Raw genomic sequence first — 25,158 nt, forward strand, 5'->3', positions numbered from 1 at the left:
CCTCACCCTGACTCCCTCCCCCCAACGCCCTCACCCTGACCCCCCTCTCCCCAACGCCCTCACCCTGACCACCATCCACCAATGCCCTCACCCTGACTCCCTCCCCCCAACGCCGTCACCCTGACTCCCTTGCCCCCAATGCCCTCACCCTGACTCCCTCCCCCACAACACCCTCACCCTGACTCCCTCGCCCCCAATGCCCTCACCCTGATCTCCCCCTAACACCCTCATCCTGATACCCACCCCAACCCCCACGTACAGTGTGGGCAATTTAGAATGGCCAATCCACCTAACCTGCACATCTTTGGACTGTATATATGTTTGCCAATTTACACACAGCAATGTACTAGAATTAGCAATCAGATTAAGATATTGAGGGTCTTTTCTGGTGCAGTGACAGTGTTCCTACCTCTGGAAAAGGGGGCCTGGATTCAAATCGCAACTGCTCCAACTGTAATGTGTTCTGAAGAAGGGTCTCTGGACCTAAAACATTAACTCTGCTTTCTTTCCACAGATACTACCAAACTTGAGTTTTTTCCAGCAATTTTGGTTTTTGTTTCTCATTTGCAGCATCTGCAGTTCTTTGTTGTTTTTGTGTATAATAACATGTCTGAACAGGTTGAAAAGAAATGATCAGGTCATCTGTTTTTGAGAGTTTGGTGGAGAGACAATTTTTGCCCAGTACTCCCTTGACATTTTAGTAAAGTGTTACGTTTTTATATCTACCTCACACACCAGATGATGCCTCGATTTTTCTGACCCAAAAGGTGACATCTCTGACAGTGCAACATTGCAGATATATTGCATTGAAGTGTCAAGCAACTTGATTGATGTTTGAATCAGAAGTAAGAATGCCAATTTGAGGCAAGAAACTTAAAAACTTCTGATGAAAGAGTTATTGACATCTCTCAACAGACCTACTGAGTACTTTCTAGCTGTTTTGTAATAATCACTAAAAAATGTAACCGATGAGAGTCGCTATCTATACAAAGGAGAGCTGGCAGAGGAACATCATAGTTAAACTTTCTCAACAAATTTATTGACTTGGTCTTCTCAGTGCAAAATATACCACCATCAGGAAAATTCAAATGTTCAGTTACCATTGGTGTGCTTCCCTCTGGGCAATGGCTCTCATTCAATGAGGAACAGTCTCCACAAGGAGCCTAAGGAACATAGAAAGAGAGTGAAGTTAGCTGGAGGCCAGTGAAAATCTTAATTTACGGGGTGGATTTCGTGATGTCTCACACCAACAGCAGCCAGTGCATATTGGAGAGTAGCAGAGATTCCTGGTCAGTGGTTACAGGACTGGTAGATGCACTGGGGTAAAATAATTTACAATTAATTCTCAGGGCATGACTAAAGGAGGTGGCTTGAAGTATTCCTTCCAGTTTGCCTCACCAGCTGTATTCCTCAGGTAGGGCTGGAAGCTAGTAGCACACGGTGGGGGATACAATGGTGCCAGGAGGAACATCCTGCTCCTGCCATATGTTAGACATATATGAACATGCATCCAGCCTCAGAGACCCAAAACAGTTGGGTTTAATCATACTGGCTCTAAAACCACAATTTAAATTTTGCTTTAAATATGCAGATTTCCATTTATCTCAATCATGGAGAATATTTTAACATGATACATCAGTTCAATATTGTATCCAGATGAAGAACAAGAAACAGTTCCATGGGCAATGCACTTCAATTACACAAATTCATCCTATAACATGTACAACACTGTGTCATCAGATACAGATATTCAGATTCTATATGTATAAACATATGTTACATCATTTTAATAACACTGGATATTTTGCGTAATACTTCCATTAAAATTGTTCCTAAATCTATTACATTAATAAACACTACAAGAAAAATGAATCATTGAATATTGTATAAAACAGTCAAATTACTATCAGCAGTGACATGTTGCTTGACTTTACCGTTATTATGCGATAGCGAATTTCATCACATCTTTTTGGCAAGATGGGAAGAATTGAAGGAGGAATAAGGATGCCATCCAAAGTGTGAATGATGCCATTTGAAGCAATAATATCTCTTTTATGTAAAGGAACACCCTTGTCACCCAACAAAATCTGGCCCTATGAATAGATAGAAGAGATTTCTTTCAAGAAAATTCATGTTTGAATCAAGATGACATTACTTCATTTCTAGATTTCGGCTCAACTCATTATATTGGAGTATTTTCTCAACCAGAGGTTTTCAATAAAAACATTATTGTGCCATTTCATCATTGCAAAAAACATTCTCACCATTATTTTGTGCTCTAGAAATAAAATTTGACACTGTTCATAATGTTTAAAAATAATAAATTTCAGCTATCCAATTATAGCTAGAGAATCACCTACAATAGTTTACCTTCCATGCCTGAACTGTTACCTAAAGGCTACGTAAGAATCTACCATTGGAGCCTCCTATTTCTCACTTGCTACTCTTTGGCAACATCATTCAAACAAAGTATTGTTTTACAGATATATGCTAAAGTCAGCCAATGCTACAACATTATTACCATTCTTAACATCTCTAAATAGTCACATTTCTTATCCAACATCCAGTACTGCATCTGCAGAGATGTCTTCCAATTAAATATGGGATGGATCAAAGGCAATACCTTTGGTTACCATTCCAAACTCCTTACCCTAACCAACTCCATTTCTCTCCTTGATATTAAATCCACAAGAAGTGAAAGTGATTATAATTTTTTTTAAAAAACTAGACTTCTTGCCAATTTAAAATAAACATGTAGCCTACAAATGGCTTTTATCAACAACATGATTTCCAAGTTGGCTACGCTAATGAAATTTCCAGTAGAATAATTCCAAAGGACAAAACTAAAACACCACTCTTCTGGAATCTGTTTTCACTGTGTGCATATTACAGCCAATGTTACAAAAGAATAATACACTGTATGTATATCTCCCAAGCACAGACTGGTACCAAAGAGAGCTACTGAAACTCATTAAGCCTGCAAAGGCACTAACTGTCCATGCCATTTATGTCATACAACACCAATTTTTGAACAGAGACATACAGACAAATGTCATAAACCTAACCAACTCATCTCATGATCAAAACTCTTAGGGTTCCTGAACACTTCAATTGAATTTCTGGATCCCCTACTTAAGGCTGTTAACATCGTAGACATATTCAATGCCATCAATGGAAAACCAGATTCCAAATTGAAAGCTAAGCCTGTCTAAACCTCCTCAAAACCTAAGTCCAAAGGAAAGTTTGTATTTACTGGGAAAATGGGCCAATTCTCTGTACAATATTCTGATATCAATCTGCTTTTATCAACTTTGGAAGGAAGTTTGCAATAAAAAGTTCAATTCACTCTCCCCTCTCCATAACACACTTAACTATCTGAAGATGACCTTGGGCATTATACTTGGTCTGAGACAAACCTCTGACAATATCCAGGTATCCACGTCTTCACTATGACCACTATTCCAACCTGTGTAACAACTCCCAAATTTACTTCTTCTGTTTACTTACTGCTGACATCCTTCACTACGTATGTGTTCCTTCTAAATTTGATTCCTTTAATGCATTTCTGGCTACCTTCAATCTTCTTAAATTTAAGATGACACAAATTTCTGTTCTCCCTGTTCATGCATTCAAGTCCCATTCACCCATTATCCCTGTGACATATTAGCTCCTGAATGAGCAAAGCCTGGAGTTAACTTTCTCATTGCTGTTTACAAATGCTCCTGGTGTTCCTTTCTATTTCTGTAACTTTCATCAGTCCTACAATTGTCCCAGGTATCTGCATTCCTTCAATTCTAACCTCTTGAGCATCTCTAATTTTAAGCATTTTCATCATTGACAGGCGTGCCTTCATCTACCATGGCCCTAAACTCTGGAATTCTTCTCTACATTTGGACGTCCGTGGACAAGCAGCAGCTTCTGTCTCACTGTTTTACATTATTATATTGTAACCCTCTGTGTCAAATGGACTGTTGTTAAAAAAAGTTAAATTAAATTTCTGGTATTTTGTAATATCTTCAAAACTGGATCCAAGTTATTTTCGTGAATAATTCTTCAATTAGCATATTTAAATTTGCGAAAATTACTATAAAATGTTACGTAATATGGATATTCTGTATAAAACATGGAATTTGTACATAAAATAATTCATTGATAATTGGAAAATCCTCCACAATCCTTATATTTTAGAATTAGAAAATGATCCTGGAGGTCCCAGAATACGAGAACAATTTGTATCAACCTAAAGCATTCAAATCGTAAAATTACCTCAAAAAAGTAAGGGTCATATTAACAAAGTGCCTTACCATTACTTTGAAAAATATTATAAAGTGAGTCACATGAATTAGTTTTAAAGAAAACTCAAAGAATGAAAAGAAGAAATATTCTTACTGCTTTTAGAAATGTAAAATCAATTGCGATTTATAACTACTTTACGTAGCATCATTCTAAAGTCAATCTTGTCTGCCAATCTGCAGATTTTTCTTTTTGGCATATGAATATATTTTCTTTCCTGGGCTTCATCTGCATATGTATAGTACTTACGTTAACGGTAACATTGATGGTTATTATCTGGTTTGCCTTTGTCAAGATTCGAGGCATAGTTGATAATCTGTCTGCTGGCAACTAGAAAATTAAACACGAGGTTATGGAAATGCTTTTTAGATTCAGTACATTGTGCGGTCAACGAAATACTGTGAACGATTGTCTTGTTTTTCACAAATTTCAGCTGTAACTAAGCTTCTTCCCGATATTCATGTCTGACTGCTGCCAAGTCTCATCTGTAGATCTCTTGCCAGTCATCATTAGTGCCCCTTGACTAACCATGAATGTGCTTGCAGGTCAATAACAGCCCTGCCAAGTAACACCGCCTCCCAATATGCAGTAGTATGTCATTATGACGTATTCAAATTTGATATTTCAGCCAAATACCAGCAAATGCTCTCCATGAGAGTGGAAAATTCATGGATCAGATTGAAATGTAACCCTTCAATCCAGGGCTCAATATTCTACTGCTTAACCTTTTCCTTTGACTTTTCTCTGAACATTTTGAAGAATAAAGCTGCTTACATTGCCAGATGCAAAGATATGATGTTTCACAAGCTCTTGAAGTTTTGGCCGACCCTTGTTTTAAAGAAAACAAAAATGCAAGAGTTTACATGGAAGCAATGACTAGATAGGAAGTTCAACATTTCACTGATAATTCCAGATAATTTAAGTGTGTTTCTGTTTCTTATGAAAGCCAAGAAATATTTTTTGTCTGGCTTTCATTTGTAACAGTTATAACTTGTCTCTGCTTCCCTCTTTTTTCTCCATTATTTTCAATATACAGAAATCAGTTTATTGTAAATCTACAATCCAGCACATGACACTTTCTCTGCATGTATTATCAATAAAGTAGAAATAATGTTCCTTCCAGTTGTGGAACCTAAACTTGTTTGGGATCTGATCTTAATTTAACCAGTTTCAATCCAACCGGTGTAACATATTTCTTGGACTTTAAAAAATTAATTTCTAACCATCTATCACAATCTAAAGTATCACCCATGAATAATCATCCTTTTCACATAGGCTGTGCAAAATAGTACTGCAACTGCAAGTTATGAAGTAGTGATATAGGAATCATATAGCAGCGATATAGACAGTTTGCTGTGTAAGTGCTGGCAAATGCTAGGAATTACAGGAACTATGTGAATCACCCAGTTGGTGTGTCTTCGCAGCCTTCCCTTGGGGAACACTGCAAAAGAGGATTTGCAGCTGATTCATAATCTCATAGGCCACAAAATATGAATGTATTGGCCACAGAAGAAACAATCTACATAATCAAACACAGCAGTTAAGTCCTCTACTGCTGCAATGTTTGGTGAAGTCCCACAACGTTCTATGTTGGAGAGTGGAAGGGAAACCATGTTCACTACACATAGGAGTTTCCCTAACGAAGATTTCAGAGACAGAGTTCTGGGGCAGGGCTTTGAACCTCTACTGGGCCAAAGAAGAGAGATAGGTATATGTTAAAACCAGTGCTATTGGCTGGTATTGTAGGCCCCCAGATCCATCCTGTCCACAGGCCATTTTCCCAAGGGCAGGATGGTGGGATGGCAGGACTATCTTCCTACACATGACAAGTGATGGATGGCCAACTACTTTCGTGAATTGCTGTTTAATAATTTTCCAATTGACTTCCAGATTGTTGGAGCATGCTTTCGGCACCAGGAGGACTTCTCCCAGTGACAGAGAGAAGGCATACCCAGCATGAAGCTCCCTCTCCCTTGCCTACCCTCCATGACTTCCTGCTGCTGTTTCAAGATAGATGGCCTCTAATTTTCTCTCCAGCTTCAAAATCCCACCATCCACAATCAATTGGCAATCCACTGCCCTCTGGGACAAAAAATATTTAATGGACTGTTTCCCACTGTTCAGACTTTTGACCCTTATATAATCTTGATGGTGGAGTCCAGAAGCTTGCCGAAAAATTCAACCCTTACCTCAAAAAGTCACGAGATTTATAGTGAGAAAACACCAAAACGGCATCTTTGGACCCAAAGGTATTAATGCCATCACTAAGCAACAACTTCATTCCTCTATCAGCCACAAAATAACTATTATTAACATGATGTCATATATGACTTTTCAATTGGTGGTTCAACAAAGGGAAATTCAGAGAAATGTCATTTCTGTCTGATTAAATGCACAACCTTGATCCTTCTAAGTTGAGAAATTTCCTGACCCAGCAGATCCATCTCTTTGAAAAGGATAGCTGCCTGCTGTATTTTCTTTTCCAACAGGCAAAGTTGGCCTGGAGCTAGGCGCAAGGCCCAGGTGGTCAGTTGGCTAGGCTGTGAGGCTGGGATGCCTGCCTTAATTTACTGGGACATTGGCCCAGTTTACTGATGCACTCTCCCATCCTTCATAGTCATTAATCCAGCATCACTGTGGGAAAACGTTAGGAAATATTTGAAACAAACAGGGAAAAGAAGTCGTCCAACTAACCTAATGGAACCAACATATTCAAAGGGATTTCTTACAGAAAAATATCTCATCCATTAAACCCATGCAATAAGTGCAAGTCCCTTCAAGTGGTTAATGTTTCGTAAAAACACTTATCCATTTACAACAAAGACAGATAATTCTTCAACAAATTCTTAAAACTGTCAATCAAAATGTAAAAACTCTCAGCAGGACCACAATACAGTTGTGAAACTCAACCAAGCATTCATAATTGTCACAAAACAAATCCTGCAAAATGTCTACAACAGAGTCCACTGAATATGAAACACCAGGTAGCCTTTTTTAAAGCAGGTGCAGTTTCATTTCCTTTACAAAGCATATTTCTGTTCAGTCAATGAAGTGAAACAGATGTTTAATATTTTTAATGTTCAATTGGAGCAAATTTTTTTCTCACTGAATTCTGAACTTTTACATCTGAGTTCATTTTATGACAAAAGAGCACCGCGGCATGTATCCACAGGTTTGAAGGCATTATGGCAGTTTCTCCTCAGAAAAGTGCAGCAATGCGTGTCAATCTTCATACTATGGAAGTCAATAAAATGGTCAACTTACTTTTGCAGGCCAAATTTCTATAAATGATCGTTGCAGGAAAAACAACTTTTAATTTATCTAGTTATTAAACCTGAAATAACTTTTCTTTGTATTTCAAAGCCATCAATGAATGAATATCAGGAATAGGAGATGCTAGGAACCATATCTCCTACCAAAATGAATTCAACACCATAAAAATAGTTCAATATCTGAGTGCTCACCCTCACAATTGAATTGGCAAGGGTGGTATTGTTTAAAGTGTTAGTTTTGAAAAGCGTTAAAGTTGGAGACTGCACTAAGCGCCACCTAATCTGATAATGTCATACGGACTTTGGAGTATATAAGACAAAGCAACTCAGCATCTTGAAGAATGAAGATTTTATCTTGGGTCTCTTCAAAGCATCAATAACGATGTCTATCTTACCAACACAACTTGCTAATTATGCTAACATTGTTAATATGCAGTAAACTAAATGTCATTTAATTAGGGTCTAATTAAGAGTCACGTGTGGCTTTCCTCTACCTCTGTAAACCAAGTAGATCCTTAGTCCCAGTCAAGGAAAGATGGCAGTGGCAGCAAACTAGTCCAACCACAAACCAGTTGTTGCTGGCATCACAAAACATGCAAAAGGAATTGCTCAGTGCAGGCTTAATACACTTATCCTGGAAATAAAAATCCCATGTGATGGAAATAAAGGCAGGAATCCCAGAATCAGGTCAGGTCTGCCGTTTTTAAATCCCACCCTGCCTCTGTTCTGACATGGACGGAGGCCTGAAATCTGAGCATAAATGCTGCGTTGCATTTTCACCTAATGCAACAGCAGTAAAATCCATTAGTATGTATGAATTGGTTGCACTGTAATGTGACAATACATGAGCTTGCCGCCTTGATTTTACACAATGGGAGCTCCTGATTTCTATTAGGATGTCTGGAATGAGGAACAGGGTGGAGGCATTTAGCTCCGTGGATGATATATGATCTTAAAATAAGGAAAGGAGAGACTTAAGAACAGATTTCCTGTTCTTGGTGCAGTGATATACAAAGAGGAAGACACAGCAATTGATAAAATGAGAAACAAATTATTCCCTCATAAAAGCGGCAGAAAAAAGATGTATTTAAAACAAAATACAATTAAGTCTGTGTTTCCAAAATCAATTATTTTCAATTATCAATTATCCTCTAATAGAGGATCCATGTTTGAAAATATTAGAAGAAGTAAATTTAAACCCATAAGCTTCAGTGTCCCTGACTTTGCAAAATTCTGTCAAAATGATGTGAATGGTATAATTTCCCAGTTCCTCCATTCTCTGTGAAAATAAATACAGTTTGATCTGTATTTATGATATACTGAGTGCAACCAGTACTGTAGAGAAAAAAAATCACTTTGCACTTCAATATTTTTCACAATTTTCGAAAAAAATGTACTTGTTTGAATTAAAATTCAAAATGACTTTGGAAAAGCAGAGCATTACTGTAGCTTTACAATCTGGACAGCTCTTAACAAGTACAATGCTTATTCATTTTTGTTTGGGCTCCTACCTCACCAAACATATAGAATAATGTTCCATCTCTCATCTTGTCCACTGCATCATTACTCGGCACAAAGACTGTGTAAGGACCAGGGCCATCCAAAATGAAAGGGAGATCACAATTCTATCAAAAGATTAAATAATAAAATTCTTCTCATCTTTTAAGAGTCAATAAAAATTCCATCCATGAACCATACTGCATTATAATTGAATAACACTATCAATAAAAGATCAAACATCTTTATCTAAGAGCAATTTAAAGGCATTTTTCAAGGAAATACTTTTGTTTACAAAGCAGGGAGTTGCAAGATTAAAGAGTATAGCCAATACATAAATTCTTCTATAATTGTCCAATCTTATTCACTGCTAATGTTGATTTTATTGAGTTAGCAATGTCGCACTAACAACCACTTCATGTTAAGTGAATGCTATTAACTCAGCTAACCCATTCCACAGAATCATTCTGTGTAAAAGAAAGTAAACTCAAAGAAGAAAATAAAAACTTAATGGGTTCACCATTGACGCAAGAGTGACTTTTTCAATTGCATTATGGAGCTTTGGAAAAAAGTACATTTTCCAGGATTCAACTGAACCATCATTGCCTGATTCATCAAAAAATTTATTTTACATTCATTGGCTGCTGCAAAAGCTGTTTTAAAGTGCCAGATTTTATGGATTTTGTCACTTCACAGCCAAGATTCTTTTTTTCAAGAAAATGTTTTTCTTATAGGAGGAGATGCGGGGTTGGAACAGGGGTCAGAGTGATAAAATCAATCCAGCAACATCTAAATTTAAAACACATGATCTATTTCCTGTGTGACTGCAACTTTTCTGGACTCCATACACATGCAGAAAACATTTTCAACATTGGGCACCAATCATTTTGGCTGATTATTGAAATGGTGACAAAGTCTACATTCAAGCAATTGCAGTGTCAAAATGCCATCAGCCAATGTAAAGCATTAGTTTTTACAGTGCCTTTGGAAGCAGAGGCACCAATTCTGACCGGCACATAAATGCTCCAGGAGCATTTACAGTCCTCCTTCTTTGCTGTCAGCAGTCTCGAGTTTGACAAGTCAACCAAAAGGTTTTCATTTGCTAAATCTGACTGGACCTTTCTTAGGCAGGGAAAGAGGTGTGATGATCAATTACGAAGTCATGATTTATGTTCTTAAAACTACATCTTGAAATGGTTTCACAATCAAAGTATGTAAACGAAACATGAGCCTACATTAAAGCCACTAGTCTCACAATCATATTAACACTAAAGTAAGGTTTAGTTCCAGGGAATTCATTGAACAGAAGCCCAAAATTACGTGCAGCTAGGCTTTTAATTTTGATAGGCCAAAAATTTGGAATGTATTTACCTCAAGAATGGTTTCAAACCTACTAAACAGCTGTCCTGCAGCAAGAATATCAGCAACAGTTTTCTATTTGAAGGAAAAATAAACAACGTAAGATACACACATATCATTTATCAATCTCTGCATATGTAACAGCATGTATGAAAGAAACATTGAAATGAGAAAACATGAACGTAGAAACAAATGTAAAAAAATGCTTTGCTTTGTAAATACAGTGAATTGTGTGAAGCTCAATAACAAATTCCTCAATAGCTGAAAAAGGGTAGACTTTTTCAATAAGTGCAGAAAATTGAGCCCTCAGAACTAATTGGGATTGAATCTCTCTTCTGACATAATGATAGAAATAACATTCTTAATCCGAATACAAAAATAAAATTAGACAAAAAGCATTAAACACAATAGTAAATATAAGACCTGTAAAAATTACAGGCTAAAATAATGCATGAGCCAATGAGTACATTAATATTACATTTTTATACAGGTGATATAATACATTAGTCATTTAGTAGTACAAAACTTAAATATTGCTGAAAAAATACACATTTTCTAAGCTTTTGGTCGTGCATTCATCTGGATAATTCACAAGAAATACCAATAAAGGGAAGAACCAACAGTTATACTGTATGAGAGAAAAATGCTGAGTGGATGGCAAGTGGACTTTCACTGGTAGAGGCATTGCTGTGGAGAATGCAGCAACTAGTGATGACTGACAGTTAATCACCACACGTTGTTTACATTTCAAACCAGGCAGGTTGTCTCCTATTGGTCGAATCATTGCCGTGAGAAATGAACGAACAAATGGCTGTCATCAATTATCCTGGGATAGAGAGGACATTTTGAGAATTGCAACCTGTAACTCATGGAGTGCCGCAGGGATCATTTCTGGGTCCACAATTATTTACAAATATATACTGATGACTTGGATGAGGGAAGTGAATATACTGTTGCCAAGTTTGCAGATGACAGAAAAAGAGGTGGCCAAGGCATGTGCTGAAGATGACACTAAGGTTCTGCACAGGGATAGAGACAGATAAATGCAGCTGGCAAAACCTTGGCACGTGGAATATTATGTGTGAAAATGTGTAGTTATGTACTTTAATAGGAAAAATAGAAGGACAGAATATTATTTGAGTGGGGAAAACTGCAGGAGGCTGCAGGACAGAGGGCTTTGGGAATCCTCATGCAGGCATGACAAAAAAACTAGGATACATTTTCAGCAGTTAACAGGGAAGGCAAAATGAAATGTTGCCTTTATTTGAAAGGGAGCAGAATTTGGAAATTGGAACTAAAAAAAATTCTATACAAGGCATTAGTCAGGCCACATCTGGAATACTGTGAACAGTTTACTTCCCCTTATCTAAGGAAAGGTATACTAGTTTGGAGACAGTCCACAGAAGGCTCAGTAGGTTGAGACTGGGTATGGAAGGATTTTCTTATGAGGGGAAGTTGAGTTGGTTGGGCTTATACTAATTCGAATTTGGAAGAATGAACGGAGACCTTAATGAGACCTTAATGAAATGCATAAATGTTATTAAGGGGTTGACGGGGTAGGTGTAGATTTTCAATCGGTCATTCAGGACTGTTTGGGATGTCAGTGAACAGGAGTTCAAAGAAGGAGGACAGAGTGAAAAAAGTCAGTTAAGTATGTGAAAGAGAAGGAGAGGAGACTCTTCATTAGATTTTCAGCTGCATTGTAGGGAAATAACTAAAGTACACAGGTTCTGTGTAGGAGATTCAGGGAGAAGACACAAGTATTTGAATACCTGTGATGTATTCAGGCAGGATTGTCCTAGGTGATAGGGGACAGCTAAGGATTGGAGTCAGGGATCAGGAAAAGCCAAGGAGTTGTGGTCACTCAAGAAGCCTGGCGCCACTAATAGATTGGTATAGTTGACAATGGGGGTTGAAAAGTTCATTAGCAGTGTCTACATGATGCAACAGAGCAAAGTTAGAGCTCATGGAAAACCACAGTGAAGATCTAGCTTAGCTGTCAGCAAAAAGCTGGAGTTGTGCCAATGAATGAGTACAGTTTCTAAAGTCCAGGGAAACGCAGACTGAGAAATAAAGGTTAATCGTCCAGATCAGAAGCAGACATTGAGGTAGTCCTTGACAGACCAGCTCTTGAGAGAGAGCTTCAAGGTCAGCAAAAGTGAACAACTTCAATGACATTTGATGATCCATTCTGTCATTAAAATCCAGGAATAATTGCTGAATAATCTTTGTGATCTAACATGGCTGTTTGATGTTCATCTCATGCTAATTTTGGGATTTAGAAATAAGTTCTGCATTTACTGTATATTGTGTTATTGTTCTAACTTATATGGTATTGTTTATTCAAAACTGTGGAATCTTGTGGCTTTATTCTGTTAACAAGTCTCATCTCATCTCATCTTTGATCTATTTTAATAAAGCAGAAGGATACTGGCTCCCTCATCAGATTGTAACATAACTTGGTGATCTCAACATGCATTGTAACAAAGTTGGCAGTCTGGTCTGGGAACATAATGTAATTCGGAGCTCTTGTGGGATTTGTAATCCACAGCAAAATACATGTGCTGGAACCTGATATGGTTACAGCTGATTAAATTTTACAGTACATATTGAAAACCAAAATGGCTTTGTGAATTGCTATGACTTTTCTGGGGCGAACAGATTTATCCCTGAGTGATTTGCAAACAATTATCAAGACTAGGCAAGTAACATGAGCTGAAAAGTTGCAGTTAGAATTAAAAGCAAAAGCAAAGTGCATAGTTGATGTAACAACACAGTATCTGGGATTGGAAGGAGATAAGAGTACAGCCCAGGTGGAACGCAGGTCGAGTTGGCTAGGATTCAGTTACAGCTGAAGTAGCCTGAGACAGGAAGAGAGATCAATGTTTGAATTTGAACTTCAAAGAATATGAGAAATCATGAAACAAACTGGATAAAGAAAAGCTTAGGCTATGGGTAGCAAGAGAGTCCAGTATTTTGGCTGAGGAGGAAAATTCCATTTTTAAGTTTGATTCAACAAAAAATCTTCCTTTTCCACAGAATCCCTACAGTGTGGAAACAGGCCCTTCGGCCCAACAAGTCCACACCGACCCTCAGAACATCCCACCCAGACCCATTCCCAAACCCACCTAATCTACATATCCCTGAACACAATGGGCAATTTAGCAGGGCCAATGCACCTAACCTGCACATCTTTGGACTGTGGGAGGAAACCGCAGCAGTTGGAGGAAACCCACGCAGACACAGGGAAAACGTGCAAATTCCACACAGACAGTTGCCCAAGGGGGAATCAAACCCAGGCCCCTGGTGCTGTGAGGCAGCAGTGCTAACCACTGAGCCACTTTTGTTCCTAAATTTATGGAATAGGAGTATAAAGTCATTTTACCTTATTGGGGTATTATGGTCCAGACCAGACCCCCTCAAAAATACTTTAAGAAGGTAGTCCAGACCCTAACTTTTTCTTATCTTAAAGGTAGATATGAAGTGCATGTTCCAGACGTGATGTGACTGGTCAAACTACTCAATGTTAAGTAAGATACAACTTATTTGAACACTGTAGTTCAAATACAGACAAAACAAAGAGAAATTTAGAATAACTTAACTTTTCGTAAACTTAACCGAATAATGGATAAAGTACCCATTACTAATTAACTGGTCCAATATAGCAACATCCCATAAGCACACCCCTTGGCAAAAAGGCAAATTCAGACACAGAGTCTTACATGCAGTTCTCCAGGAGAGAATTTTCAGAGAAAGTAGCAGCTACGAATCATTTGCTGAAGCTTCCAACTCTTCTGAGAACCCAAACAGCTTCTGATGCTAAAGCTAAAAAAAATACTAGAAAGGGTGGTCCGTGAGAGCTGGCCACACCCATTCAGACTGTCTCCATTGTTCCAACTTTTTAAAAAATCCTAAAGGCCTCACAGTCGTTTACTCTACTGGCTCTGAGGCACTTGACGCCTTTGCCTTACAACCTCTCTTCAAACAAAAAAGGACAAAATAACCTCTTAAAGTGACAGCATTGTCACAGGCGAAAGTTGCTAAAGAATCAAAGGCTAAAGGATACATGGGCACTTATGCTAAATTGTCCTGACTGGTGAAGCAGGGGACATGTAATTTAGCCTTTTGAAAGAACAATCCTCAGATGATGAGAAGCTTAATTACTAAGTTTAGGACAGTAAAGATGAAACCCAGTGAGACATTTGCTGAATTCACTGGGGACAAGGAAATATAATGAAATCACTGGCATTGCTGACTGAAGTTCCAGCAAATGTTTGAAAATGTGATGGGAATCATGATTATGGAGGAATTCAAGAATAGCATTCCAGTAACAATCGAGTCCAATTTGGTTGTGCATCAGTTATTTAAAGTCAAAAAGTCAGCAGGTCCAGTCAATGTATATAATATTTCCCACAAACAGCTAAGTGTTGGTTTCCATTTGGCAACTTTTTAAGCAGAGAAGCTGGGGGAATAGGTTAAAGGCAAAAGCTGTCCCAAGTGCTAGAAAGGATAATATAGAGAAGAAAAGTAATGTTATGAAACCAGTATGTTTTCATTGTCATAAGACAAGGCATTTAAAAGCAAATTGTTGCAAGCAGAACACTAATCTGGAGGGAGTAACAGGAACACTTAAGGGGTCTTCAGAAAATACAGTACCAATAAAAGAAATGAATGTTAAACCAGTGGAAATGATGCACATGACAGGAATTTCCACAAGGCAAATTTGCAGCAGAAAATGAAGTTTGGAAGGCATCCTCTGCATCTTACAGTGGGAATTGATGGCAGCGCCAAGGATTAGAAGTGGTTTATATCTGAAAAGTAAAGCTCTCCATTTTTGTCCAAGGAAAAGCCTAAAAAGATTGATATCCTGAGAGACATTGATATGGCTCGGAGCTTAATGCTAGCAAGAGTGTTAATGGAAAGTGTGTCTCCTCCCCATTACACAAAGAAAATTTAAATTGTGCCCTGACAAATGAATCATATGTAATTAGAATTGTTCTTAAATTGCCTATTATAAATATGGATTTTATATTGGTAAATTATGTAGTAGGCACCACGGTTTCATTGCCAATTGAGATGGACTGACCCAATTTGTAAGTTGTTTTTGTGAATACAAATTCTTTGCCTAGCTGTTGTTACGAAGTTGGGTACAGTATTCATGAATTGGAAGGCAGAAAGTTAAAATTAATTGGTAAAGATGATTGTGGGGAGAAGAGTGCCATGGCCCCTTTAAGAGCTTGTGCTTGGAAGTTTATAAATGCAGGTGCACAGAAAGTGCCCGAATGGAAACATTTTATATAGAACAACCAAGCAGCACTTTTTCCAAGACAACAAGTTTGAATTTGGCCAATTAATTTAAACCAAGCACCTAGGTACAGAAAGCCAATTGAATTTAAATCTGATGGTACTGACAACCTGAAACTAATCATATTATAACAATTTGATTATGTCATTACGGGTATTTAAGACAAGATCATTTGAAAAATTGGGGAGAGCCATTTGCCACCTCCCTGAGTTAGCACCATTCAGCTCTCAGACAAAGCCCATCTAATTAATCAAAGGTACCATGGTATTTTAGTTCAAAGTCCTCATTGAAGAAATTATAGAGATAAAAAATCCCTGACAGCAGAATTAGTGGGAGAAACGCATTTGTGAAGAGAGCAGAGACAGCAGAATATTCCAGAAGACAGTCTGTGTGAACTTGGACAGATTAAGTCATAACTCATTGTTCTCTTATTAATTAAGTTTATTAAGTGGGGCTTGGGTCTATTTGAACAGTATTCCAGTAGAATTTAGATCAGTTAGGAAGCAGTTAGTAGTATGGGGGGAATTGTCAGTTTGTTAGTAATTCTGTTAATTTATTTGTTGTTGGGTTAAATAAATAAATTGTTTCTTGTTACTTGTAAAGTGGAGTGCAGGGATATTCTTGCTTTTAACCACTCTTTTAATAGATTACGAGGGGAAAGGCGTGCTTCTCTGGGTGTTTCAGGAGTAATTATTTGAAGGGAACTCCTACTCCTGTCATAACAGATTGGGGCTTGTGTTTTAGAACATAGAACAATACAGCACAGTGTAGGCCCTTTGGCCCATGATGGTTTAGTTTAATTATCAGAGGGGTTTGGCTATTCCTCCTCCATAACATTGTAATCCAGTTAAGTAAAGAATTGGTTCAAATAAAAGTATGATGCGTACGCATCAATAATAAGACTACAAGATATACGAGCAGAAATAGGCCATCTGGCCTTGCAGGTCTGCTCCACTGTGATCAGGGCTGATATGTTTCTCAAACTCATTCTTCTGCCTTCTCCCACTTAGCTTTGATCCCCTTACTAATCAAGGACCTAATCATTTCTCTTAAATAAATTAATGACTTGGCCTCCACAGCTTCATGTGGCAATGAGTTTCACAGTAGCCCCATTCTTTGGGTGAAGAAATTCCTCCTCATTTCAATTCAAAAGGGTCGTTTCTTCACTCTGACACCGTGCCCTTGAGTCCTACCCTCTCCTATTAATGGAAACATCGTCTCCACATCCACTCTAAGCAGGCCTCTCAGTATTCTGTAAGTTTCAATCGGATCCCCCCCTTATCCTTCTAAACTCCATTAAGTAAAGAGTCCTTTAACACTGCTCCTATGACAAGCCCTTCACTCCTGGGATCATTCTTCTGTACTTTCTCTGGACCCCCTCCAGATTCAATTCCCAACCTTCCTACAGTATTCACAGAACTGAATTTAGACTTCCTCAGCTTCAAATAACCCTTTTAGTATTCTAACCAAACACTTCTGATTTGGAACTTTCAAATGAAGTACCTTACACTGAAATTACCATATCTCTTTTGGGTGAAACCGCTTTACACATCTAACTTCCACTAAGAATTCTGAGAACTAAAACCAAAAGGCTTTTGAAGCTGTCGATTCTTCCCTTAAGCAAAAGAAAGAAAATCCAGACGCTTCTAACTGGAAACAGCCTGTGGCTGTTTAAACCTGTCCAGCTGTAAAAACACATCCAATGCAAACAAAACCCTATTACATTCCAGGAAATCTCTCTCTCTCCCATACTGGGTTTTAAAGCAAAACATGGCTGCAGAAATATGAAAATTTGCCCATTTAAATTCCTTCTTATACACAGAGACTAAAACCTACATGCCACTAGTTCAAACACTAAAATTGATTATATTAAAATATATATAAATGACACGCCTTACATCACACTTGTCCTGACTTTAGGTTTTTATAGGTTTGTAAACATAATATATGTAAGTAAATAAATGAAGGAGTAATCTATAACAGTCTGCAAGAAACTCTCTGTTAGAAGTTAATGGTAAGGGCTGGTTATATTTTCAAAGTCATTGGAGAGAAACATTCACCATAATGAAACTTTGTTGGCCGATGGTAGATGTATGAAGAAATCCTCTACTTATATCCATTTTTTTTTGTACCGAGCAAGCCAGCAGTCTATGGCTGGTAATATTCATGGAACAGGCACTTTGAAAAGTTGCTACATTCAACATTCAATTCTCCCCAGCAACTGGGAGGGACCTATTGCAGGGTTTTCAATAGCTTAACTCAGAAAAGTCAGAGTGAAGTAAGCCAATAGGTTTATGAAAGAGAAAGAGAGTAGATTCTTTGTTAAAAATACTTCTTTTTAGCTATATTGCAGTGAAGCAACTGAACTACTTAAGTTCTGTACAGGAGGCACAATGAAAAGAAGTCAAGAGCAGTTGAATATCTCTATGCTGTTAGAACTTAGTAATTCTAGGAGACTGAAGGCAGATAAGGGTTGGAGTCAACGGTTAGGAAAAGTCCTTTAAGTTGTGATGAGCCTTACAACAAGTCACAAGCTACTAATAGATCAATATAGCTTTGAGTGATGGATGAAAACCCATTAGCAATTTTTACTTGATGGAACATTAGAGACCAGAGCAAAACAGAGGCAAGATCTAGCTTGGTGAAGCTAAGTTAATTAATCAGTTTATTCGAAAAACTATTATGTATAAAATTTAATGTGAGCTTTACCTGTGGATCCCCGAGATTTTCAATGTTTCCAGATAAAAACCGGTCAATCGTGTGAATGATTCCATTCGATGCTGCTTTGTTGCCCCTCATGATGTTGTACCTTTTATTTTGAAATATAAGCTGAAAGTACTTTGCACAGAAAAATTAGAAAGTAACGTTAGTGAACAAATTGGTTCCTCAGATTGGAAATCTTGAAGTTCCTAATTGTAGCATTAGTCTAGAAACGCATCGGAAGACAGCAATCCACTATTGTGTTACTTTTCTAAACAACTGTACAGACATAGATAGAGGAATCTAAGTGTCACAGAATGAAGGATGTAGGAATATTGGAACACAAGGGGATGACACAACAGTTTATGTATCTGAAATAAAATCCTGCTATTTTAATATTTTAACAGAAGACTTCACTAAAATGACAAAAATGTGTGATAAAATAAAAGATCAGAAATGTGAGAGCATGTAACACCACTTATTTGAGTAAAAGATAACTTTTAAAGCATTTCAACTATTTTGCCTGTTCTACCCATGTCACAGACCAATCTTCTCCCCTCCTTAGGACACTGGTGTCTCATAGAAGGCCCTGGCATCCTTTTTCCTGTTACGCCTCGCAGCAGGTATGTGTCACACCCTTAAGGTACATGCTGATGATGTCACCAGAAGTCACAGGCAGAAGAACTCATGGAGAGGCAAATTGAATTGGAAATCGTACGTATGCCATCGAAGCCTCAACAAAGATCTTCTGGGCAAGAAAACAGTCCTACTATTGAAACCTTGCTGGATGATGGGTGCTGGCATAGCGCCACAGCAGCTCCACTATCCATTATATGCTTTAGATGCAGGCAACACTTTTGTCACAGTTAGAAATATGCACCAAAGCAGAAAGATGTGTCATGGATCTGCTTGTGTCACACATAGCCAGCAGTTATTCAACATTTCTTCAGGTCTGCAAAATATGGGCACCAAAGGACATTGGGCCCACGTGCAGAAAATCTCATTTCAAAAGCTAAGCTAGACTCCGAAACATCACCTAGATAACAAACAAGGTGGCAAAACACCTCAACACTGGCAGCAAGTAAAATCATCCGAACAAACATGTACATTACAATATACATTTTAAAAGCTCATTAGGACTCAGACATATGATGATTTGCTCTGAAAACTACCAAAATGTCCTTGCTTTCTGTTTCGTGGATGAACACAATAAAACTTTATACGACAGAATGAAGATAAACATTGCTGTTAGGCTGTACTCCTTTTGAAAATTTAATCATTTTATTCAGAAGACCAAGCAGAGGTGAACAGCCAAAGGTATACAGCCAACAAACCAAAAAGCAACCTTTAGAAAATGATCAAGTCAAGTTGTCAAACTCAGGTACCAGTATCAAATGGTAGAAGGTGATCAGAAGCTTTTATAACTGTTAATGCGCATATCCCCAAAAAGCAGGTCAACATAACCTAAACCCCAAAATTGATACGGGTGCTTGTGTCAACATATTACCATTACACAAGCAAAAAGTCATGTGCTCCAACAAGTGGTACTCTGTGGTACAACTTATAAAAGACTCTCTCACATCATTTAATTCCCTGCAGTCGCACCAATCACACTGCAGTGGCAGTAAGCGTTCCAATTGGATTCCCAAAATCTTCTATGTGGTAGATGCCAAACATCCAGCATTGACATATGCACAGATCTCAGTGTCGTAATCATCCATGAGATTCAAACCATACCAATGTTTGGGAGAATGAACAGACCACAGGACTTTGCTCTTCAAATAGGGTGAGAATGAAACATCACCAGCAAAAACTACCAGAACTGTGTACCAGACAGAGAGTGCAAGGCAGTCATGAATACTTGGAAACCACAAAGGATTTGTAACATAAGCATACAGCCCATCAAATGAAGACGTGACTGATCGTGGTACTATATTGCAAAGAAATAGATGCCACTTCAGATCAATGTATGAAATGTCAAACATGCGCAGAGAAATGAGGAAGAAAACTCTGATAACAATGATTGTGTAGCAAGGCTGAATGGTGTCAAGCCAACCAAGTTGTCAGCCAAGAGCACAGAAAACAGCTCAAACTTCTGCAGTTGGGAAAATGATCACCAGATCAGTACAAGTTGTCAAGCCGCCAAAATTATATGTAAAATTATATACTATAACAAAGTTTTAATTATTCAGCTTGTTAACTCTGTTTATTCACAGCTGTTTAATTGTTGAATTGACAGCATGCATGTACATACATCTGTTTGGAATTTCTTTTCTTTAGAAAAAGAGTCATGTTGTGCTGTGTCTCACAACAGATATGTGATAAGGAACTTGCTCATGATGCCATCACCATATTGTGGCATGTGACCTGATGGTATAAAGATTTCAGTTTCTATCTCACTGAACCCTCTTGCATCATGACATGCATCATGAAGTATGTTATACATTTAAATTGCTTGGCTTGAATCCAGCCATGCAAATGCCTGTGACTGTAGCATACATATGTAAATATCAAGTACTTTATTAAAAGTTCATTGAATTCTTTCGTACTACTTTACCCACATCTCATTCGTATGTTAAGGGAGCTATTGCAAGTATGACATCATAACACTTGAAGATCAATTATCACATCATATCACATCAACTTTCAGTGCGCAACAGAAACCTCTTCATATTTGGGCCAACACAGTGAGATTCGGCACATTATTTGATCACAGTCTGTCCGTCTCCCCCTCACTTGAAAAAATTGTTGGGAATGCATTAGTCATTATGACGTACCAAGAAATGCCATCCCATAAACTTCATTATTGGAGCCCAGCTAATGTTGAGGTAATATTGAGTTTGATAATGGTGATGGCAACGTTATGGTCCTTTATCTTTAATCCACCATATTTTCTGACTTCCACAGGGCTGAGGGAAAGCAAAATGATTTGCCAGGGGAGGAGATGCCCCTGGAGCAGCTGTTCCCCTTAGCTGAAGAGTCAAAAACAAGGGGGCACCATTTTAAGGTGAAGGGGAAAAACTTTTGTAACCAGAGGGTGTGATGGGAATCTGGAATGTTCTGCCTGGGAGTGCAGTAGAGACGGGAAACCTCACAACCTTTAAAAAATACACTTATGAGCTCTTCAAATGTCATAACATTCCAAGGTGAAGGGCTATGTGCTGGTAAGTGGGATTAGTATAGGTAGGTCAATGGGCCAAAGGGCCTCTTCTGCACTGTATGAGTCTATGCCTATGACTGAGGATAGGAAGGGGATGGAGGAAAAGAAATAAAAAAGACCAAATTCTCTTCACAGCTTAACCTGATCTCATCTGATAAGGAACTGGAAATTCTACAAATGATATTACATGTTCTCTTGTGTCTGATCTTACAGATGAAAATCTCAAGTGATCCTTCTCAAGGGCTTTCATCAAAGACATCCAAGAGCAAAAACCCAGTAAGCATACAATACAATCAGATGCAAGTTTTTCCCATCAAATAGATGCTGCTCAATCTGGAAATTCTCTGGCTTGAAAAGTTATGGAGCCATTTGAAACTTTACTTAAATATCTTCCAGTTTATGACACCTAGACGTTTTTCGCCTTCAAATACCAATGATGAGTTCACTTTTTGTAAAATATTTCAAGTAATTAATTCAGCTATCCACACAATGCAACCTGCTAAAAAAATGTATCATAATCAATAATCACAGATACAGTAGAAAATTAACTAGGATTTTGATCATTCTTACCTAAATGCAGCTCAGGGGATAAACTTAAAAAAGCTTTCTGTGATGAGTTTTATATTTTCTTGGGATATAGTTTTCTTTCATTGTGATCTATCACTATCTTGCCTATTTAGTCTTAATAGCTATATTGCAGAGTAATGAGAGAGAAGCCAAGCTGCTGTCATTGTCACCCCTGCAGCTGTGAGCTGAAAATTGCCAGAGACCGCTAGAGGTGATTGTCTCTTTACTTAGTGTCACCTCATTCAGCAAAGGTTGAGCAGAAAACCAACCTACAACTCCCATCTTTTCACTTGAAGAGAATTAAATATACACTTCTAATTTAACTATGAAATATTTAATCTTTGAAAATGCAGGCAACTATTCTTGTAATTGGCAAAACATACAACATTCAAAACCAAACACTCGCACTATAAAAATGGCCCTACCTTTCTTGCCTGGATCACTTCAACCGTATCACCAGTCAATGTTTCAAAGGTTGTAATATTTTTAAAGTCCTCGAGTAGTAAAACACCAGGTACAATGTGCTGCTTGCATGAAAATTTGCTTGTATCAATTACCTTTGTTGGAATACAACACAGATAGAAAATGAAAAGAGTATCAAAGGAGAACCATATCCAGTTTAATGCTTGGAAAGATCAATGATATGACTCGATATATTTATTACATTTTTGAGATGTGGTTGATTCAAAATGAGTTTATAACCTGTTTTGAGCCCATCTGAGGCCATTTTTCAACATTGCTGTCACTATTCATACAAAACTGGCTTTAGGATCATTGACTGTCGACTATATGAGCTAACCTTTTCACTGAATACATGACCAAGAAAATGTTTTCAGTTACATTTTCCTAAGTAAATCATTTGAATGAACACACAGAACATTTTGGATGGAAATTAAGATAATAAAATTTAAAAAGAAAGACTGCAAAAATGGAAAGGAAAACTTATTCTATACATTTAATTGAATTGAATTAATAGTACTCCAGTAAAGTACTAGATTTGCTGGGAAAGGTCAGCACTTGTTCCAGTATTTCAATTTATGGTGTAAATTACTTTTCAAAAATTGTCCAGTGGGGTGTCTGAAATTTCCTAGTGCACAATGCTACAGTTAAAAGCCTATCAGAAAACATGGTTCTATTTTTTTCTATGACTACACTTAAAACAGAGTTTCTAGCTATTCATATGAAAATAACTTAATATTGAACAAAATAAATGGTCCTTGAAACACCATTCAGCAGAATGTTCCTCTTGAAAAGAAACAAATATATGTCTGTACCCTGTGTTAAAAATTAATAAATGCAAATTATCAGGAATGAGTGACAAATGGTGTCAAATTGAAAGCTTGATGTGCACAGTAGAGCAGATTCAGGTTTATTTGCAAACTCCTGGATGTGATTCTCTTGACAGCCCTTTGCCTGAATCTGACAAAGCTGATTACCATCAAAAGCAGAAAGGATTTAAGTTTGATTTCTGTTTCACTGATTGAACACTGATTGAATAAAACAGAGAAACAGGCTCTTTGGCCTACCAAGACTGAGCCAAGACATGATGCCTTTCTAAAGTAAAAACCTTTTGCCTCTAGGTGTTATGTATACCTCTACTTTGTGCCTATTCATTTATCAGTCAAAATGCCTCTTAAACGTTGCTATTTTATCTGCCTTCACCACCCCCATTCTAGGCACTTACCACTGTGTAAAAATCCTTCCTATCACGTCTCCTCTAAACTTACCCCCTTTTACCTTAAATGTATGTCCCCGAGTAATTGATATTTCTACCCTGGGAAAAAAGACATTCTCTCATAATTTTGTAAACTTCTATCAGGACATCCCTCATCCTTGGACTTTCAAGTGAAATCATGCCAATTTGTCCAATCTCTCCTCATACCTAATACTGTCCAAACCAGGCAACATCCTGGTAAACAGTTTCTATACCCTCTCCACAGCCTCTACATCCTTTTGGTAGTGACCAGAATTGTACATAATATTCCAAATATGGCCTAACTAAAGTTCTATGCAGCAGCAACATGACTTGCCTATTTTTAAACTTATGCATCAACCGTTGAAGGCAAGCATGCCATCATGCCTTCTTGACCACCTTATCCACTTGTGTTGCCACTTTCAGGGAACTGCGGAGCTATAAGCCTATATCCCTCTGTATTAAGGGTTCTGCCATTTATTGTATACTTCACTCCTGCATTAGATCACCCAAAATGCATTACCTTGCATTAAACTCAGCAATTGAAAATCTGTTGGAGCCCTGAGGGGCCATATACCAGCCTGACTTTCAGGCAAGCCTTTATATGGGCATCCAACACTTCAACCCAAAAGAGGTAAAAAGCTGTTCAGTCATGCAAGTTGGAATCCTACACTTACTGTCCACTGACAAAATGGTAGTGAGACCCAAATCTGAAAGTGATGCAGGCCAAATGGCTGCTATATTAGCTGGACACCACTACACCAGACTTAAACTGAAAGTTAATAACCATACCTTTCTAGGCATATTTCAGAAGAGTCAGGCTTGGGCAGCCCCAATGGTATCAATGTGGACTTCACAAGCTTCAAAATCTCCCCTCCCTCGACCACATCCCAAAACCAGCCCAGCTCGTCCCCGCCTCCCGAACCTGTCCTTCCTCCCACCGATCCATTCCTCCCACCTCAAGCCCCACCGCCATCTCCTACCTACCAGCCTCATCCCGCCCCCTTGACCTGTCTGTCCTCCATGGACTGACCTATCCCCTCCCTAACTCCCCACCTACGCTCACTTTTACCGGCTCCAACCCCGCCCCTTTGACCTGTCTGTTTCCTCTCCACCTATCTTCTCGTCTATCCACCTTCTATCCGCCTCCCCCTCTCTCTATTTATTTCAGAATCCCCTTCCCCTCCCCCATTTCTGAAGAAGGGTCTAGACCCGAAACGTCAGCCTTCCTGCTCCTCTGATGCTGCTTGGCCTGCTGTGTTCATCCAGCCCTGCACCTTGTTATATATTATTTCAGATCAGTCAGTTGTGC

General features: G+C 38.2%; 1 protein-coding gene across 1 annotated transcript in view; it reads right to left on the reverse strand.

Annotated features, from left to right (window-relative positions):
- stab1 (stabilin 1) overlaps positions 1 to 25,158 on the reverse strand; it is a 216,208-nt gene that overhangs the window by 129,540 nt on the left and 61,510 nt on the right. The window contains exons 13-20 of the mRNA XM_048606708.1: positions 22,579 to 22,710; positions 18,436 to 18,564; positions 10,434 to 10,496; positions 9,077 to 9,190; positions 5,068 to 5,121; positions 4,543 to 4,623; positions 1,935 to 2,093; positions 1,101 to 1,163 (exon numbers count right to left, since the gene is read on the reverse strand). Of these exons, the coding sequence (XP_048462665.1) occupies positions 1,101 to 1,163; positions 1,935 to 2,093; positions 4,543 to 4,623; positions 5,068 to 5,121; positions 9,077 to 9,190; positions 10,434 to 10,496; positions 18,436 to 18,564; positions 22,579 to 22,710 (795 nt within the window). The remainder of the gene's footprint in view (positions 1 to 1,100; positions 1,164 to 1,934; positions 2,094 to 4,542; positions 4,624 to 5,067; positions 5,122 to 9,076; positions 9,191 to 10,433; positions 10,497 to 18,435; positions 18,565 to 22,578; positions 22,711 to 25,158) is intronic.

The sequence above is a fragment of the Rhincodon typus genome, chromosome 16 (genome assembly GCF_021869965.1).
Source record: "Rhincodon typus isolate 14 chromosome 16, sRhiTyp1.1, whole genome shotgun sequence".
In the NCBI taxonomy this organism is placed as follows: Eukaryota; Metazoa; Chordata; class Chondrichthyes; order Orectolobiformes; family Rhincodontidae; genus Rhincodon; species Rhincodon typus.